General features: G+C 53.3%; 1 protein-coding gene across 4 annotated transcripts in view; it reads right to left on the minus strand.

The window, feature by feature from the left end:
• Positions 1-18,535: 18,535 nt before the first annotated feature.
• Positions 18,536-19,869, minus strand: part of EPHB2 (EPH receptor B2) — a 183,722-nt gene continuing 182,388 nt past the window's right edge. For all 4 annotated transcript variants that reach the window (XM_087446595.1, XM_087446594.1, XM_087446593.1 and 1 more), the window contains exons 15-16: positions 19,477-19,632; positions 18,536-18,971 (exon numbers count right to left, since the gene is read on the minus strand). In XM_087446595.1, coding sequence (XP_087302721.1) covers positions 18,863-18,971; positions 19,477-19,632 — 265 coding nt within the window. In that variant the 3' untranslated portion in view covers positions 18,536-18,862. The remainder of the gene's footprint in view (positions 18,972-19,476; positions 19,633-19,869) is intronic.

Below are 19,869 nucleotides of genomic sequence, written 5' to 3' on the forward strand. Positions count from 1 at the left end.
GGACTTGTGGTTCTAAAGCAAGGCTGCTGGGTCCAGTCCTGCCTCCACCACTTAACGGTTCTTGGGTAGATTACTTAATCTCTCTGTGCCTGTTTTCTCACCTCTAGAATGGGAATAACACTAATATTGCTTCCTTCGTGGGATTGTGAGGACTAAATGAGGTCACGTACTTAAAGCATGTAGCAATGCTTTCTTTTTCTCTATGTTTTTGGATAAGTGGATGGATGAATGGTTGGTTCAGTGGATGGGTGGATACATTAATAAATGAACAAGTGAATAAAAAGACTGAGAATAGATGAAGGATGAAGGAATGAATGAATAAATTAGTGGATGGGTAAATTAAAGGATAGATGGATGGATGGATGTCTGCCAGATTCCATGCTGAGCACTTTACATACATGATCTTGTTTTAGCCGCACAGAAATCCCACGACCGTTTCCATTTACAGACAAAGAGCTTGAGCTTCAGAGGAGGAAAAATCACTTCCCCAAGATTATACGGTTGGGGGCCGGCCCCGTGGCTTGGTGGTTGAGTGCGCGCGCTCTGCTGTTGGCGGCCCGAGTTCAGATCCCGGGCGCGCACCGACGCACCGCTTCTCTGGCCATGCTGAGGCCGCGTCCCACATACAGCAACTAGAAGGATGTGCAGCTATGACATACAACTATCTACTGGGGTTTTGGGGGTGGCAGAGATTATACGGCTGGAAAATGGTGGAGCAGGATTCTCACGTAGGTCTGCCTGACTCAGCGGTGTCTCCACACATGGGAGTTGAAGATGCGTAGCTGCCACGGCCATTTGAGGTAGCTGAAGGAGAACTGCAGTGCACAGGAAGAACTGTGGGTTGGGGGGGACATGATGGCTGTGGCACAAAAAGATGGGGGGCACAGGCGCAAGGACACTGCCCAGGCCCTTCCCCAAGAGATATGGTGTCTGCAGGGGGCCCCAGAAGGGGGATCAAAGGAGACCCTCTTATTGAGCAGGTTGCGGGTGCTCTGAGCATCAGAATGTTGGCTGTTAGTGGGAATGTAACCCACTGTGGTAAGCAGAATAATAGCCCCCCAAAGATGCCCACGTCCTAATCTCCAGAATCTGTGAATATATGAGGGTACATGGCAAAGGGGAATTAAGGTCACAGACGGAATTAGGTTGCTAATCGGCTGACCTTTAAAATAGGGAGATTATCTGAGTGGGCCCAATGTAATCAATAAGGTCTTTAAAAGTAGTAGAAGACGACAGAAGAAGAGAGTTCGATACAGAACAGGCAGAGAGAGATAAAACGTTGCTGGCTTTGAAGATGGAGGAGGGGGCCGTGGGCCAAAGTGCCATTAGCCTCTAGGAGCTGGAAAAGGCAGGGGAACAGATTTTCCCCTCGAGTCTCCAGAAAGAGCACAGCCCTGCTGACACCTGGATTTAGCCCAGAGGGCCCTATGGTGGACTTCTATCCCACACACCTGTAGGATAATAAATGTGTGTAGTTTAAGGGGCTCAGTTTGTGGTAATTTGTTATGACAGCAACAGGAAACTCACACACCCGCAGGTCAGGGGAGAGGAAACGGATCCAGGAAGGTTCAGCAACCTGCTCGAGGTTGCACAGCTAGAAGCTCCTTGGCATCCAGATTATTGCTAAGGAGCCGTGGACAAGAGGTTTGCTGCCCTGCCCCGTCCTTCCAAGGGCGTCTGCAGACTTCTCACACTCCTCCTGTGAACCTGGTGGTCACCCGTTATCCATGAACGCGGAGATCCTGAGATCTAGAACTGGAAGAGTCCTTAGTGATCATCTCATCACGAGAGAGAAGAGTTTCTAAATATCTTGCAGCTGTGTAATTTTTGTTTCAAACAACATCTAAATCTGATCTTTAAAACAGTTGAAAGCAGAATTATTCTGGAGGAGGGAGAGTTGGGAGGTGAATCCCGGCCCGCAGGCCCGCCCTTGACTCCCAGAAGGTCCCCTGGGCACCTCCTTGGACCCCAGGGCTTCAAGGAGCAGCTTTCTGAGAGCACCCAGTCAGCGCTCTCCTTCCATGGGTGAGGAGTCGAAGGGCCTTTGCATTTCCATTTCTTCTGGTTTTCACATGGTTGCTCCTTCTCATCCTTTGGCTCTCCGCTCAAATTCTCCTCCTCAGAGAGGCCTTCCCTGCCACTCTGCCTAGAGTCCACCGCCCTCCCTGGCTGGCATCACAGAGACCTGCTGGTTTCCTTCCCAGCACCTATGACGATTTGCCATTATTCCCTTTATTTGCTTAAATAAGGACTGTAGAATTCACGAAGGCAGGGACCTGTCTCTCCTGCTCCCAGGTATAACCCAGTGCCTGGCACACTGTCTGGTGTGAGAACACACTCATGAAATGTCTGCTGAATGAATGGATAAGGCTCAGAGAGGACAGGCAACTTGCTGAGATCACGCAGGGATATGGTGGCAGAGCCAGGACGAGGATCAAGTCATCTGACAGACTTCCATCAGCCTGTCATTGGCCTGGGGTTAGGGGTCACTATGGGCAGCTGGGAGGGGGCTAGGACTGGTTGGGGACAGACACATTAAGGGCTGGCTGCAGTAAACCGTGGGCCTCTCAGAATGACCTAGAGGGACTGCAGGTCAGGTGGTGGGATTTCCTTTCTGGAGAGATTAAGACTCCACAAAGGGAACACCCAAGCCGAGGCCTCTGGCTGTGGGCCTCACGCTGGGGAGGTCGGGCCACAGCTCCTTCCCGCCTGCAGAAGGAAGAGGAGGGAAGAGGGGAAGAGCCCAGGGCCTCGGTCAGGGAGGGAGCCTGAAAAACTCACTCCTGAGAGCACTCAGGATTTATCAGCTATTTCTCCAAGAGTAATGGAATTGAAAAGAACAGTTGGAAGAAGACAATGCTGAAAACCCAAGGTGCGACCCTTTAGGGTGGAATTCAGCATCAGGGACAAGTGAGGGGCATCCACTGAATCACTCACGTATGGAAACCGGGAAAAGAAGTCAGGCAGTGTTTAGATAGTTGTCATGGCAATCCTGAGGGTCGGGATTGTAAGCCCCATCTTACTCAGAGAAGTGAAATGACTTGCCCAAGATCACAGGTTTATCAGTGAGATTCCAGCACAGCTCTGCAGGGCTCTGCAGCTCTTTCTGCCATCCCTTGGGGCACTTAGAGGTGTGAACTAACAGTGGGTGTATGGGGCAGGTCACCTGGGCTGGGCTGGGCTGGGCTGGGCTGCCCTCACTCTCCCCTGGATACAGAGGCTCCTTCTCTGGCTCCAGAGGCTCATCCCAGGGTTTAGTGTCCCTGGAACAGTGTGAGGAAGGGTCCAGCCTCCAGGTTGGTTTTGAAGAGGGAGGAGGAGGAAGAGGAAATTCTGTATATGGAACTGTATATTGCTCTAGGGACATAGAAAAGATGTGGGGAGAGAATACGCCAGACCTTTCTGAGAAGCGAGTTTGAAACTCTAGGAAACAGTTGAAAGAACTCAGTTTTAGAGTAAAATATTCCTGGGTGTTACTCCAACCAGGCCACAGTCAGCTGGACCTTGAGCGCTTAAGATAGCCGGTCTCTGTGAGCCTCAGTTTCCACCATTGTAAAATGGGATAACAGCCCAGTGTCGTGCTGGAGCCAGTTGTCAAATTTTCAGGAATTTTGTGAACCAGTTGTTAAACAATGCTATCATTAAAAATTAAATTATATAAATTTATAATAGCATAAATTACATTAAAAAACAAAAACAACACTCAAAAGTAGTCACTTCCTAATTATTTTACTACATCTTACTATTATCTATGCTCTTGAGGTTATCTACATCGATTGTATCTAAATTTTGGAAACACTCTGTAATGATGTTTATTGAGCATCTCTTCCCAAGTCTGTGTTTGGTGACTCACATGGGTAGTTTGAAATTGGCCTTGGGGGAGTATTTATACCCTGGAAAATGGCAATTGCTACAAATCAGGGCTTGATTTATTTATTGTTTTGTTGATTGTCTAGACTTGAGAAAGTGATGGATAACATGTTAATGCAGATTAAGTTTAAAAGTCTGATGTGGTAAATAGCACAAAAAATTGAGGAAATATTCTTCCAGTATTTGAAAACTCTTATCTGATTTGGCAAAGAAGTCACTCATGTCACTGAGGAACAAATGAAGTTCCAGTATTCACCTTCATTGTTTCACGTTTACCTTACTCCTTAACGTATATGAAAATGTCAACCAACGTTCATGAACTACACTTGGAGAGTTGGTTGGTAAACGCTTAGCACACCCTGCACACCCCTGTAGTAGCCATCTCTGGATGGTTGTGAGCATTCAGTGATAAGACGTGTGTGCTGGTGGTGCCTGGGGTTGCCATCTCCGTCAGCTGCCCCCTCCTCAAGCCACCCCCAATGAACTCCCAATCTCAAGACATAGCACGCTGGCCAGGTAACTACAACCTCAAGAAAAATTTCCTAGTCCCTCATCTCAACCGGATTGGCTGCTCCTGAGTTCTTACTATAGAGAAATTCTGGGGCCAACAGCTTGGACCTGAGACACAGTATTATTAATAAGTCAGGAGTGTGGATTTCGGAAAGGACGTCTAGGGCAGCTGCTGATAAGAGGTTAACCTTCTCTGCTTCCTGTCCCATCACTGTATCTCTGGCTCGCCACACACTGGCCTGGACCTCAGCGGGGTGGAGAGCAGGAGTGGGGAATCAAATACTCACCCTGCCCCACCAGCCCCAGGATGCCAGGCCTCCTCTTGGGGCTCAGCTCCGGGCTGTTACCAGCCCCAGCCCCCAGGGGGCAGCGTGGCTCCATGGAAGGAAGGCCTCACTCAACTTCAGCCCCTCCCCGTTTTCCATCCGACAGGTGGTGGCAGGGCTGTTCCTGGGGGCAATAAGGGAGTGACACTGGGGAGCCCCCGCTATGTGCCAGGCTCTCTGCTGACACTCTGGCACCTGTTAACTAGTTAACCCTCACGAGGGTCTTGCAAGGTGGGGTCTGTTGTGCTCCCCCTGAATCTCGGGCATAGTTCCCACCACCGTCCTCAGTGCTTCCTCCTCGGCCTCCCACAACTCGGGGGTCCCCAACCCTCACGCCTTGGATATGTTAGCTCCTGGCTCCTGTCACGCCCGCCAACCGCTCTAGCATGATAACTTTTAATAACCACAGGTGTGGTGCTCCCAATACCGGGCCCTTCGGCTCCTTGACCTCCTCTCTTGCCGTCCACTCTCCCTCCTATGGTCGTTCTCTTGACCCTGACAACAGCAGCCCCTCCATCATCTTAATTGTAAGCACCCCAATTTCCAACCACTACCTCCTATCTTCCTAGGTCACTTCCTCCAGGATCCCCATTCTAACACTTCCCCTCCCACCCCAACAATAGTGCATTGGTCCTGCCACTTTGACATTGTCCCCACCCATCACCCTTACTGCACTCTGTACGCAGCTCTGGCCCCAGGATCCATCGCTCTCGTCTGTCTTGCGTTTACTCGCACCAACCTTGTTCGTCTCTGGCTCTACCATACTCTCCTGGCCAAACCTCAGACTCGCAGATTTAGTCTCTGCCCCTGACTACTCCCCTAACTCCAGACTCATATCCAACGGCCCACTTGATGTTTAAGGGGCATCTCTAACATACGTCCAAAACGGAACTTTCAATCTCCCCCAAACCCGCTCCTCCTGTAGTCTGTCCATCTCCGGGAGGGTGAGCTCTGTCTTTCCTGTTGCTCAGGCCAGACTCCTGGATCCCCACTTTCTCTCACATCCAGTCCATCAGCAAATCCTGTTGGCTTTACTTCCATACTATGTCCAGAAGCCAGTGCTTTCTCAGCACCTCTGCTCCTAACCCCTGCTCCGGGCCACCATCCTCTCCCTTCAGGTTATTATAGTGACAGGTTGTTACAGTGATTTCCACACTGTCTCCCACTTGCACCCTTGCCCCTGTGATGGTTAGTTTTATGTGTCAGCATGACTAGGCTATAATACGCAGTTGTTCAAACCCTTAACTAGGTGTCGCCCTGAAGGCATTTTGTAGATGTGGTTGACCTTAAGTAAAGGAGATTACCTTTGATAATCTGGGTGGGCCTCGTCTAATCAGTGAAAGGTCTTAAGAGCAAAACGAAGGTTTTCCTGAGGAAGAAGAAATTCCATCTCTGGACGGCAGCCTCAGCTCCTGCTGAGAATTTCCAGCCTGCCAGCCTGCCCTACAGATTTTGGATTTGCCAGCCAAATCGCGTGAGCCAATTCCTTGAAATAAATCTCTTAGTATATATCCTAGTGGTTCTGTTTCTCCGGAGAACCCCGACCGACCCATCCCCCAACCATCATTCCACAGAGCAGTCAGAGTGATCCTTTTAGAAGTCACATCACGGCACCTGTGTTCTCAGACACTCCAAGGGCTTTCATCTCATTTAGAGACAAGTTTAAGTCTGTCGCAGCCTGCAGAGGACCCAGCTCTTCCCACTCTCCTCCCCCATTCTCTCCGCTCCAGCCACCCTGGTCTCCCTGCTGTTCCTTCAACACGCCAGGCCTCCTGGAGCCTTTGCTCCTGCTGTGCCCTCTGCCTGGGAAGTTCTTCCTCCAGTGAGCCACTCTCTTTTTCTCTCACCCCTTCAGGTATTTCTTTACTCAAACGTCGTCTTCTCAGCGAGGCCGTCCGTGACTGCCCTGTCTTTGTAAGTTGAGGGATAACACAGATACAGTACAGTGTGTAAAGCACACGAATCTTTACACTCGGTGATTTTTTTTATGCCTGTACCTGTAACCACCACCTAGATCAAGCAGTAGAACATTTCCAGCCTCCATAAGGTTCCCTTCTCCACTTCCCAGAAGTACCTTCTCTTATGAGTTCTCTCACCATTGATTGATTTGCCTGTTCTTATCTTTTTACAGTGGGATCTTACATTATGTGCAGCCCCCGTCGAGAACTCCCCAAACCCTTTCCTGCTAGTTTTTTTCATGGCTTCAGCCCCACCTAACATATTATTTGTGTTCCACCGCGTAAGTGCCTGTCTGTCCCCACTAGAACGTGAGCTCCATGTGGACAAGCGTTTTCGTCTCTTTCGGTCACTGCTCTATTCCCAGCACCTGTGAACTGACCATCGCATGTGGGCAGTCAATATTATTTGTTCAGTCAAGAATAAATAAATCTCCACTTTCTAGATGATGACATTGAGGCTCAGAGAGGTGAAGCGACTTCCCCGTGTCACACAGCATTAGTGGCAGAGACAGGACTTGAATTGTTATCTGCCTGAACCCAAAGACTGTGCTCTTAACCCGCTGCTTCAGTCTCTTCGTGTTTGAGAGTCTGTACACCTGTGTTTGTGTGTCTTTGGGGAAGGAATGTGAATGGGCATGAGGGTATGGATTCATTCAGAAGTATTTTCGAGGTGCCTACTTCATGACAGGCACTCACTGTGAGGGCACTGGAGACATATTAATTAGCAAAACAGACACATCTGTATGTCTGCATGCACATATGTGTGTTTACTATAGTACCGGATGCTTGTCCGTATGTGTATGTGCACTTCTGTCGTGTGAGTATAACTCTGTGCCCGAGTGTGCAGGGATCTCAGGCAGCATAGTTTTGGAACAGACCACCTGGGTTCTAATCCTGGCTCCTGTCCTTCCCAGCTGTGTAACTGTGGATGTGTTTCTTCAAAATGCTGAACTTCAGTTTTCTTTTTTTTTTCTTTTTGTGAAGAGATCAGCCCTGTGCTAACATCTCTTTTTTTGCTGAGGAAGACTGGCCCTGGGCTAACATCCGTGCCCATCTTCCTCCACTTTATGTGGGACACCACCACAGCATGGCTTGACAAGCAGTGCATTGGTGCGCGCCTGGGATCCGAACCAGCGAACCGCGGGCCGCCGCAGCGGAGTGCGCGCACTTAATCGCTTGCGCCACCGGACCGGCCCCCTGAACCTTTTCTTATCTGTAAAATGGGGATAATGCCAATTGTCCACTCTGTGAGGTGCTTTAGGGCAGTGCTACTCAACAAGACCGGTGCCTGTCCTAGAACTGTATGTTTCTGGTCTGTGACAAGATAGGTATAGAAATTTTAGAAACGTTTGTGGCATGATGACATGGCCATGACATTCAAGTGTGAGACTGGGGACTGGTCTCACGTAACAGGGTATAGACAAGTTTGGGTGTTGAATTCACAGTCGGACCGCATATTGGATCTGCAAAAGACTGGAAATAAAAACAAACCAAAAAAAGCCAAACCCAGTCTTTCACCACAGATAGTTCGAGAAGCACGGGTTTAGAGGATTAAGCAGGATGATACATGCAGAGCACTCAGAACCATCCTGACAGAGGGGAGGTGTTCAGAGAATGTTATCTGTTGTCACGACGTGGGGGTGTGTGCGTGTCTTTAACTTGATCAGGGTGTGGGGTGAGTTTGAACACGAGCCTGCACCTGTGTGTGTGTGTGCATGAATGTGTGGATGTGTGGGGTTCTATGGCTTTGTGTGTGAATGTGTGTCTATGTGTAGCTGATGGCACAAATGAGTGTGTATAAAGGCGTGGGTGCCTCTAGGTGAGAGACGTTTTTATGCATGTGTGTGAGTGTGTAGGGGTGGGGGCTGCGTCAGGCTCCAGCGTGTTAAGTGGTGGATCCTCCATCACCGGGGGGAGGAGGGGCGGGGGCAGCAGCTGAAGTAGTGATAGAGTCTCCAGTTTCACCACTGTGCCATCTGGGGGCAGCAGGGGAGGAGGTGCCAGCAGTGGGCATGGGGCTGGTGGCCCCAGGACTCCACATACTGAGCCATCAGGGTTTCTGGGGCAGGGCTGGTCCAGGCAGACACTTGGGTCTGATGGAATTGGTGGGGGGGTGGGGAGTGGACCATTTCTACAGTCCCATGTGGGGCAGTGTGGGGAAGGGGCTCCATAGCCATGATGCCAAGCCCAGTGAGAGACTAGGGGGAAAACTCTTCCCGATTCTCTTTTTCTCTTTGATGACGTCTTTTGTGGCCAACGCCTCTGACGCAGTGAAATGACTGAGCCTGTGGATGCCCATATAGAGCCAGGAGGGACAAAGAGAGGTCTTTGCTGTCCCTTGGGTGGGAAAGAAGAGTGAGAAGAAGGTTGAGAGGAAGAAGAATGGGTTTGGTGAGAGAGCTGGGGGGCAGGGACACCTGGGTCACCATCCCTGAGCTGGGAGCAGACCCCATGAGATTGTGCTGGACCTCGGAATGGGCAGGAGAGTCAGCGGGGAGCCCAGTGTGGGCTGGGTGCTGGGGCAGGTGGAACTGATAAGGGGATCCAGACAGCTCGGAGGAACCGGGCTGGGACAGACAGAAGCTGTCTTGGGTGACGGGTCAGAGGCCCCAGGAAATCCAAGGAAGACCTCGAGTTTACACGCTGGGCTCTAATTGTGCTGTGTACCCACAGGTGTGTGTGACCCAGTCGGCTTCACTATGGGCTCTCAGAATCTCTACCCAGCACCCATGAGCACCTCATAGGAGCTGGCAGCCCTGCCGCCTATATGTACAAACTGGTATAAGGGGTAACCTGTGATTTTTAATATGGTAGTGATGTTTGTATCTGCATTACTTACCTGGTAATTCACAAAATCTATCATATCAATGTAGACTTCATACCTTTGTATCTGCCGTCCCCTCTGCCTGGAATACTTTCTCCATCTTGGCTTTCAGGAAAACTCCCAGTCATGCTTTAGAACCCCAGGCAGGACCTGGAGGGGCTCCCATGCAGGGTTAATTGCACACCCATCTCAGAAGCTGTAGACACCTAGATTGCTACACACGTTGTCCTGAGTTATGATGATCTGAGTCCCTGCTGGTCTCCTCCGTTGACTGAGGACTTCCATGAGCACAGGCACGTGTCTGACTCACTGCCGCATTCCTGGTACCAGCCTCGTGTCCAGCACTCCGTGGGGCCACTTCACCACACGTGAACTGGTCCAAATGCCCTGATCAGTTCTCCAAGACAGGAGGTCTGTTTCCCCCATGGTGTCTAACTCAGTGCTTTATGTAATAGGAATTCAGTACGTACTTTTTGAATGAATGAATGAATGAATGAGTGAATGAATCAAAAGACAGCCTCCTAGATCCCATTCCCCTCTGACTTCTACCCCATCATGTTTCCAGACCCAACTTCAACCTCAGCCCTCCTCTTCCTCTAACCACCAGAGCATTACCCAAGTGCTGGTTAAGTTCTCCAGGTGTGCTCCCAGGGACACTGGTCCCATGAGATGCTCCCTCCAAAATGGGAAACCCTGCAAAGGATAACACCTTTTTAGAGACTCACATTGCACTTTAGCATATTTACGGCTCTGCAATATCCTAAAGAAATCTGATGAACCTGCCCAAGCCCAGAATTTGCCTAATGTATTTGACCATGGAACCCTCCCCAAATCTCCCCACTTTTTTTTAGCAGAATGTCATTTATTTGAGAAATGTTTACTGAGAGCCAACTGTGGGTCAGGCTTTGCCCTGGTTGTGGAGGACACAGACGGTATGACAGACATGGGCCCAGCAAAATACTAAGAGCTAATGTTCGTGAGTGCTCAGCTCTGTTCATCTCCTTTAATCCTCACCTACACTCTAGGAGTCAGATATTATTGCCCCATTTTAAAGACACATGAAAATGAGGCTTAGAGCAATTATGCGACGCCTCCAAGGGCACAGAGCTAGCAAATGGCAGAGTTGGGATTCAACCTTAGGACCCCTGACAGCAGAGCTCAAACTCTTAAACATGAATGTGTTCCTAGAACATTCAGGAGTTCCTGCTCGAGCTCAACACCCCACCCCAGCCCAGGCCAAATCCCCACCCCAGCCCCAGCCCCAGTCCTGGCTCCATCCTTAGCCATGGAAAACTCCTAGTCACACTTCAGAACCCTGCTGAGGACCTCTAGGAGCTCCCATCTGTTCCCTGGGGAACCTCAGCAAAAACATATACTGTGAGTCCAAGTGATGATTTTTACAATTCACATTTATTTTGGAAAAAAAAGGTTCTGCTAAAAATACTCCTACAAAGGCATTGGAGTAACAAGGTCAGCGTTGCTCACGGACACAGCTGATAAGATTTCCTTGGTCACGGCAGTGGGGGTCCGGAGGAGCCAGGTCTGACCCACGGCCAATTGGAACCCCAGCTGTGTCACTCCGCGACCCCCCAACATTGTTGGGAAAATCCATGCTTATGACCAGAGGAAACAGGGTTCTATGAAACCCTGCCAGACCTCCCAGCCCCCCGCTGAGAGCTCTGCCCTGCATGGTCCAGGCTGGAGTAAATACCCGGTGCGGGGGACAGTCCAGGCTCACTCCCACTGCCCATGGTTCTGACAGAGGCTCCTGGAAGCCACAGTCAGAGAGGGTGTCCGAGTGCCCCAAGCAGAGCGCCCCCCAGGGATCTGGGATTTGACTGGCAAAGGATCTGTCAGTGGAGAGGGGCTGAGTGAGGACCACCGGTAGCAGCATAGCATAGTGATTCCGAGGGCAGATGCCGGGGTCAGAGACCACTGGCCGACCATGTGACCTGGGAATGCTACCAGGTCGCGTCTCTGAGTTTCCTAGTCTGCGGAGTGGGAATGATAATTGTGCCTGTCTCACAGAAGTGTGTGAAGGTTAAGCTAGACACGGTGTATAAAAGTTAAGCATGACGCCTGGCACATCGTTGGTGTTCAAGAAATAGCAGCTATGGTGAGGATTTGGGGCTGGGCGTGACCAACCAGTAATTGCTCTTTCTGGAGTCCACAGAGGCTGGCTGTGAGTGAGTGTCCCTGCTAGGCCTACCCTGGCCGGCCTCAGGGGCTTGACATCGTGCCCCCTGCCCACCAGAGTCCCCGTCCACAGAAGGGAAAGCTTCCAGACTGATTACTGTGCTCTGAGCAATCCAGAGGCACCTCCTTGGGCTGGCCTCCCAGATCCCACAGGCAGTGGCCTCAATTGGAAAGGGCGACGGGGGTCCTTGGAATGGAAGAGGGGCTGTGGGCCACGGATGCTGTGTCCCGAGTGTCAAAGAGAAGGCACCTGCTCTGGGGTTTGCAGCAAGACCCTCTGGTTGCCCAGTGTTAAGACTCTGGCTCTTAACAGGAAGATGGTGCGCTTGGGGAAGATGCCTCAGCGAATCTCTGGCCCTGTAGCTTCCTCTCTGCAGCGGGGGTGGGGGGGTGGGGTTGTTCCACTCCAGATGAGTCCCTCCCCAAACTGGGCCAGTGGGGCCCCTACGTGGCTCCTGAGCTGAGCTGTCTGCCCCACCAGCCAGCAGACACTGTGGCCTCTGGTGGGGCTCTGCGCAGGTGCCATGGGGCAGCCAGCCCCCCCCGGCCACCAGGAGAGCCAGGTGTGGGCAATTGTGCCACTCTACCAGGGAGACAAATTCAGCATCACACTCCAAAGGATGGTCTTGGCCCTTGCCAAGGTCCATCTCTGAGTCAGATTCTAAGGATGGAGCTGTTGTTAGTATTTGTTTTTAGCTGTCTCCCCATCTCTTTCTCTCTCTCTTTCTTGTTCTCTCTGTGCTTTTTCACTGTGAGGGTCCTCAGGTTTGGGGACCAGTGATGAACAATAGGACTTGAAGTTTCAAGAATTAGCAGCATAGAATCATATAGTGATGGAATCTTAAAAACATGGAATCTTAGAATTATGGGGTTTTGCAATCTTAGACTCTTGGAATCTTTTACCCATGGAATGTTAGAATTCTGGACTCCTGCAGGTACAGCAGGGCCCCCAGAGTGTACGTGGTCCTGGCTCTGACCTCCTCCCTCCCCCTCTCCATTGCCTTCCTCCAACAGGGGTGTTAGAGCCTGAGCAGAGACAAGGACCTTCACTCCCTCTCCTTCCTCCAGGGAAAGCCATCTGTCTGGGTAGCAGGGGTTGGTGGGCGGGGGGGGGCGGCATATGAAACTCCAGGTCCAGCTGGAAGCGCCCCCCCGCCTTTGCCTGGCCCACTTGGCCAGGTGTTGAGTGAACAGGCCTGGATCGTAGCCTGGGGGTCTGTGGGGTCTCCATAGGGTGGCCCTGGGTGGGCTGCTGGGCCCCTCTGAAGTATTAAGTTCCTGCTGCTTCTTGCTGTATCAGCTTTCCTGAGGCAGCCTTCATGCAGCTCAGCTCAGCTCAGACCGACTCTGGGTCTGGGGTCTTTTTACTTTTCCTGAAAGCTTAGCTCAGTCTGAACACATTCTTGAGGGTCAGCCTTTCCCCCACTTCATGGGTCCTAATCCTTGTCTGAGTTTGGGCATCTTATCTGACGATGTCCTGCTTTTTGCTAATCCCTGTCTACAACAGACCCCCTCAGCAGACAGCAGGGCATAGGTAGTCGAGGGGGGACGCCAAGGGAAGATTTCAGTGTCTGGAGGAATCTCCTGGAGGAGCTTGTTAAAAGTGGAGGCTCCTGCGCCTGACCTCGGGGATTCTGAGTTAGGGGGTTGGAGTGGAGCCCTGGAACCTGCCAGTTGAACCATCATAGCCCAGGAGGTTCTGATGCAGGTGGGCGATGGCAAAAATTTTGAGAACTCCTGGGAGGTGGGAAGGGAGGGAGCACCGAAGGCAGATGGCCTGGAATCCTCTGGGAATGGCCTCTGGGAATCTGCTTCCTCACGTGTAGCGTGGGCACGATAACATCGGTAAGGTCCCGCAGACGGGGCCTGGCGTAAGGTCAGTGTCAGCGATTAGTGAAGCCCTGTGGCGTCAACCTCCTGAGACCAGCCTCCCCGATGGTGTCTCCCTGGGCCTTCCTGTGTCACAGAACAAAGGCTGAGTCACTTCCTGGGACCAACACTCTGCTCTTGGTTTTCCTGAAGGGGAAACTGGCCAACTTCCAGGCCATTCTCCAGGCTAAGTTTCACGGCAGGAGCCCCTCCCTGGGAGGCTGGGTCAAGGGCGGCAGGTGGCGTGCGCATGCGCAGTGTGGCAGCTTCCCTCTGGGTCTCCCCAGCATAGCAGCTATTGAATTATGGGCAGGACCCCAGACCCTTCCAACATGTCTGGGTGATTTCTCCAGGGCCAGGGTGACCGGGGCAGAGATGGGCTGCCTGAGCAGTTTGCATGCCACCCGCCCCACCCCCGGCCCTTGCTCACCCCAGCACTCTGCTCTGTGACCCCGGGGCTCTGCCACGGCCACTTGCCTGCCTCTCTGTGCCGTGACTGCTAGCTCTGGTCGTGAGTGGTGGCTCTCTCAGTGCCTGGCAGCTCTCAGAGAGGCCTGGAGGGAATGGGGGGGCATCAGCCCAACGCAGCCGAATTAAGAATCAGGTAGCACAGCATCCGACCCCGCTGTTCCAAGCAGCTGAAACGACTCTTTGGATTATCTGCGTCAGTGAGTGAGGACGGAAAACGAAGCAGCAGGGCCTGGATTCTCCCGGAATAAATGAGGGCTTCTCCAGGGGGCTCTTCCTCCCTGGGGAGAGGGGGAGCTGTGAGGCATCCTGCCCCCATCTGATGGCTGAACTGACTCCTCCTTCTAGAACCGGATGTTCACTCTGTCACTCTTTTGCTCAAGAACCTGCTGTGGCTGGATGATGCATCACATCCAAACTGCCTTAACCTCCCCTTAAATCACCCCCACCTCCCTCCACTCCTCTGGCCCGTGCAGACATGACTCCTCACTGTTGGACCATTCTGGCCTCTGCATCTTTGGTTACACTGTACCCCCCACGTAGAATGACCTTTCTCTTAACTTCTGTCATTTTTAAGACAGCCTCCTCCATGAAGCCCTCCCTGACAACCCCAGCCCATTTGAGCTTTCTCTTCTCTTACTAGCCAGCATCAGACACCAAGTGCTTCATATCATCTGAGAGTGGTGGAGTGGGCACTGGAAGCTGATAAACACAGCCCTGCTCTGCCCCTTGCTGGCTGTGTAATCCTGAGCAAGCTACTTCACCTCTCTGAGCCTCAGTTTCCCCCCCACCTACGGGAGGAAGTAGTCCCTCCTTACCGCCGTGTATAAAGTGTTTTGCACGCCTGACTCACCTAGTCCAATCCTCTCGTTTTACAGACGGGAGACTGAGGCTCAGCGAGGGGAAGCGGCTTGCCCGGATCCACGGCTCCACTTAGTGACAGGGGCAAGGCTGCCGCTCTGGGGACAGGATGCACTTGTGCGGGATCCTTTGAATGCGTTTACATTACTTTCCCTGGCAAGAGCCTTCCAGCCATCGTTACCATTTTGAAACAACAGGGGCTCAGGAGAGAGCCAGGAGTGGCCGAGGGCCCAGCACTGGTGGGTGGTGGCCTGGGGCCTGGGTCTTTCTTGTGCATCAGTCAGGTGTGAGGAAGAGCTGGGCAGGGGTGGGAGCCCCCCAGTCTTCTGGAGATGAGCCCCTGATCCAAGAGGGGTGCCAGGCTAGTGATGGCACACAAGGGGGGGGGGCAGAGGGCTGAGAGGTGGCGGCATGGGGACCAACCAGAAAGGATGGGGCAAGTCCAGCTGATGCCATCTGAGCAGGAGGCACCACTGGTTAGTAAACAGCCACTGCCCCGAGTCCCTGAAGTGTCCCTGACTGCCCCTGCCTCCCTAGCGCCCACTCTGAGGCCTCCTGGTCCAGCACTAAAGCCGTCATCTATTCCGATTGGTCTGCCAATATCTTGCTGGCTGATGGATATTTTGAACATCATCCCCCAGGCAGAGGCCGGCTGATCATCAACAATAACCGATTTTGGGGGCTTCTGGGGCAGTAGGGCGGGGGTGATGGCTCGGCTCTCTGTTACCCAGCCTGGCCCTGTGCAGATCTGCTTGTCACACCTCCTCATAGCAGCTGGTCCCCATTTCCACGGTGCCCTGGCCCATGTTTACAAGGCAGCTTTCTTTCCTGAAGTACCAACTGTGTGCAGAGCAGCCGGAAACTCCTCTCACACTGCCGGGCAGGTGGGGGCTGGCTCTTGGGGAGGCTGAGCCAGGAAGGGATTAGTAACCAGGCAGCGGGTGGCTCAGAGCTGTGTGCCCAGCGAGCAGGCAGCGTCAGTGGAAGGCGCCTGGCAGCACGGACTGCCACTCCCTGCCGAGAAGCAAGCAAGAGGTGGTGGGGGGAGCTGCCCCAGCAGTGGGGAGAGGTGAGCATCCCCCTGCACCCTGGGACAGTCACAGTGACATCCGTCTGTCACCCTGAAGTAGAGACCAGAGGGTCGGGCTAGCACCCTCACCCTGAGAAGCAGGCACGTAGGGGCCAGGACCACTGAAGACTCGGGCCCTGGATGGAAAATGGACAGACGTGCTGGCTAGCAGACACCAGCCCAGCAGATTAGGACAGGAAGCCATCTGACAGGAAGCACTGAGTGCCAGCCCCCTGTTGGGTCCCAGAGCAGTGGGGGGCGGGCTGGGGAGACAGAGTTAATCTAAAGAGCATCAGGGCAGCTCCCTCCAGAAGGTGACCTTGTGTGCTGGGACAGCTGTCACTCGTATTGGGCATCTTTGGGGCACAAAGGGCAGCTGGCTGGGCCACGGCCGGCCAGTTCATAGGAAACCAGCCAAGGCCTTTCCTGTGGCTTGCTCTGCTGTTCCCCCCGGGGGCCCATGCTCCCCTCTAATCCCTTCCTTCCCTTTGCATCTTGGGCTCTGGAGAACAGGTGAGTGACAGACGATAGGCTGGACCATGCTAGATGCTTGCTCTGACCGAGGGGCCTTTGGCTGGCCACCTGTGGCCTGAATTTTTCCCACTGGTCAGTCTCCCCTGGACAAAGAGAGAGGTCCTGAGATGTGGTGTCCCTGGTCCCCACCCCCACTTTAGATTCCCTGTCTCTCCCTCCCCAGCCTCCTCCTTCCACACAAAGAATCCTCACTGTCTGTGAGCAGGAGCCCATTTGCTCAGAGAAGGTTAGAGTTGACCAGGATAAGGTGGTCATACCGGTGGCTTTGATGGGTCCCTGGGTACACCGGGGCCCTCACACTCCCTATCACAGCTTACCTAATACCTGGACTCCCTTCCCCTGGCCCAGGAGAGCTGAGTACACCCTGGTCAGCTCCCTGCTTCTGATGCATTCTGCAGAGGCTCACCTTGATTTTCAGGGCATCTGAGTTTGGGGCCACTTTCAACTCACTTCTGTTGTTGCCTGTGCTTTTGACAAGCCAGAGCCAGAAAGGCCACAGGGACCTGTGATGTCCTTCATGTGTTCTCTCAGCCCTTGGCCTTCTCGAATGCTGAGGAAGGAAGGGTCCCTTAGAAGAGCATCATGGGTCACTTGACAGGTCCCAAGGGTGCCAGGGTCTCTCTCGAAACTTACAGAGAACAGGGATCATTTTATAACTAAAGCGTTTATTTCCATTCAATTCACTAACCGATTGTTCCGCTCAGGTGCCTGCTTTTGCTCACAGGAGAGAGTCCGTGGCCAGACTCCTTGGCTGATAGGTTTCTCATGGCCACGGCCTTCAGACCTGGGCAGGTCTGGTGGAGGGATGGAGGTGGGAGAGAAGTCACACTGTTTCTCCCCAGGGGAGGAAAGGAGCATGCCTGCACATGTCTCTGAGGGGGACGCTCTGGAGGGCTGGGAATCACAGTGAACGATCCGGGTCCTGGCCTCTGATGCAGCCCAGTTTAGGCTCCCAGAGGCGAAACTGGGTTCTGGCCATCTGGGGGCACTCAGGAACTTTGGAGGGGCCTATCTGCCTGGAAAGTACTGGATAGACTGGGGCAGAAGGAGAGAGGAGAAGCGGGCAAAGACTTCTGGCTCTGCAGCCTCAGAGCCCACTTCCTCCTCAATCTGTTGCTTTCACAAATAGTCCTGCGGCGGGACGCTCCTCCACATTGGCCCCCCACCCCCTGCCCACATCTCGCTCAGTCTCTGAATGGCCCAGATGGCCCCGTGGCAATCGGCTTTGGTGAGGGCTGGCAGCAGGTGGGAACTCTATGCAGGGGGAGGCGGGAAAGGTGTCAATGAAAACCATATAAAAAATCCGGAAATGTGCATATAAAATCTCGCCCTTGGTGTATTGCCTAAGTCAGTAAGCAGAAAGCACCTTCTTCCTGGAGAAGGATCAAGTCCTCAAAAGGGAGGAAATGTCCAAGTGTCACTTCATTGTCATAAAAAAACCAGCACACAACCCCCCAAACCAAATCCACCCCTGACCGAAACACCCCCAAGTCCACGAATCGCTGTCAACAAACCCAGAGGCAGAAGTAGTCCTTCTTAGTGGCAGTCGTCGCTGATGGCAGTCACTGCAGTCCTCCAGGTGGGGGCTGGCGGGGTGGGCGCCCAGGTGGGCCGGGGTCGCCAGGCCCTGTGCGTGATATGGACACGGACCTGCAGACCTGGGGGCGGCCATCCTCAGGAAGGTGACCTTTCTCCCTGACCCAGGAGGACAAAAGCCCCCTTTGCAGCCCCATGAGCCGACAGGAGAAACAAGTCTTTCATTTGGAGTTTCTAAAATAGTCTCCAAAGACAGAAAAATGCTTCTGTTTGCCCAGTGGCAGCGGGAACGGACCTTCCCAGAGTGGTTCCCGGGGTGGCTGCCTGTCCATCCGCCTGCCCCGGCTGCCTGGCTTGTGGCTGTTGAGTGAGGCCTGGAAGATCAGACTGGGGACAGGAGAGAAGGGTGGCCCCCATCTCTCCCCTTCACATTTGGTTTCCTGAAAGTGTTTCTTGGCTCTGGCCAGGTCGCCTTCCCAGAGGGAGTTGGAGAGAAACTGCTTTTGGTCTCCCAGTGGACAAATCGCATCCATCTCCCAAGCCCTTTTTTTCCCCAAGAACAATGATCGCTTTCCTTATGAGAATCCTCTTTAAAAAATATTCCTTGTATTTCCCGCCCCCTCCCAGGATCTATTTTCTTTTGTCCCCATTCCCCTTTTTTCCATCATCTGAGTTGCACGTGCTCTTGGTGACCTCTCCTGGCCGGAGCGCTGCGTGGTTCTTCCTGGGCCCATGGCCTCCTGGCAGGGAATGACCCTGCGGTGGGCGGAGAACCAGGGGGCGGGGCGTGGGGCGGAGGGGGCGGGGCCTGGAGGAATCGGTGAGCCGAGGCGGGTGACCGTCAAACCTCCACAGACTGGATCTGGTTCATCTGTGCCCGCATCACCTGGATACTGTTCAGGATTTTTTTCTGGTGGCCGGCCAAGGTGACCCCAACCCGGAGAATGTCCCTTTGGGAGAGAAGCACGTGTGTTAGAGGGCTGTGGGTGGAGGGGACGCGGGCCAGCTAGAGAGCTGCCTGGGGTTTCCTGCCGAAGAGAGCAAGAAACACCAGGCCTGGGGGGCGGATGGGCGTCCGAGGCTGGAGTGAGTGGCCGGGAGTCATGGCGCCCAGGTGCGCCTGTCTCTTCTGCTACTGGGAAGGAAAGGGAACCTGCATTTACTGAGTACCCACTCATTTTGTATCTCCTTTGATCTTCCTACCAACGCCCAGTTCACAGAAGAAAAAACGAGGGCTAAGGGAGGGTCTGTGATTTGCCCAAGGTCACACAGCCAGCAGGTGGCAGGCAGACCTGGGTGTCGATCCATATGTGACTCCAAAGCTGGCCATCTCACCCCTCGGTCCACCACATCCCTGCTGGGACCCTGTCTATTCCTTGCCCTCCAGAGCCCCTCCTTGGTGGGGTGGGTGAGGAGGGGGTGCGATGGTGGTGGTGGAGGCGGCCAGGCACTTACTCCATCATCATCTGCGACACGACGTCGAAGGATGTGAAGCCGGCGTTGGCAAAGCTCTCCTTGTACTGCCCCATCTTGATGGCCTCCAGCCACTCGTCCACTGTGTTAAAGCTGGTGTAGTCGGGGACCGTGCGGTCTAGCAGCGGCAGGTTGATTCTGGGGGGGGGCGGGGAGGGCGGGCAACAGAGATGGTCAGGGCACGTGCTGGCATGGGTCGAGGGTAAGTGTGGGCATGGACACACCTGCGGGCCGCGTGTGTACCTGCACGTGTGCATCCATCTGCATGAACACAGGTGAGTGTGTATGTACGTGATTATTTCCGTGTGGGTGCGGGTGTGAGTCTGAACCCACATAAATGTACACACGTCTACATGTGAGTATGAGAGAGCGAGC

The sequence above is a fragment of the Ceratotherium simum genome, chromosome 22 (assembly GCF_057802395.1).
Source record: "Ceratotherium simum simum isolate JZ-2026a chromosome 22, ASM5780239v1, whole genome shotgun sequence".
NCBI classification, from domain to species: Eukaryota; Metazoa; Chordata; class Mammalia; order Perissodactyla; family Rhinocerotidae; genus Ceratotherium; species Ceratotherium simum.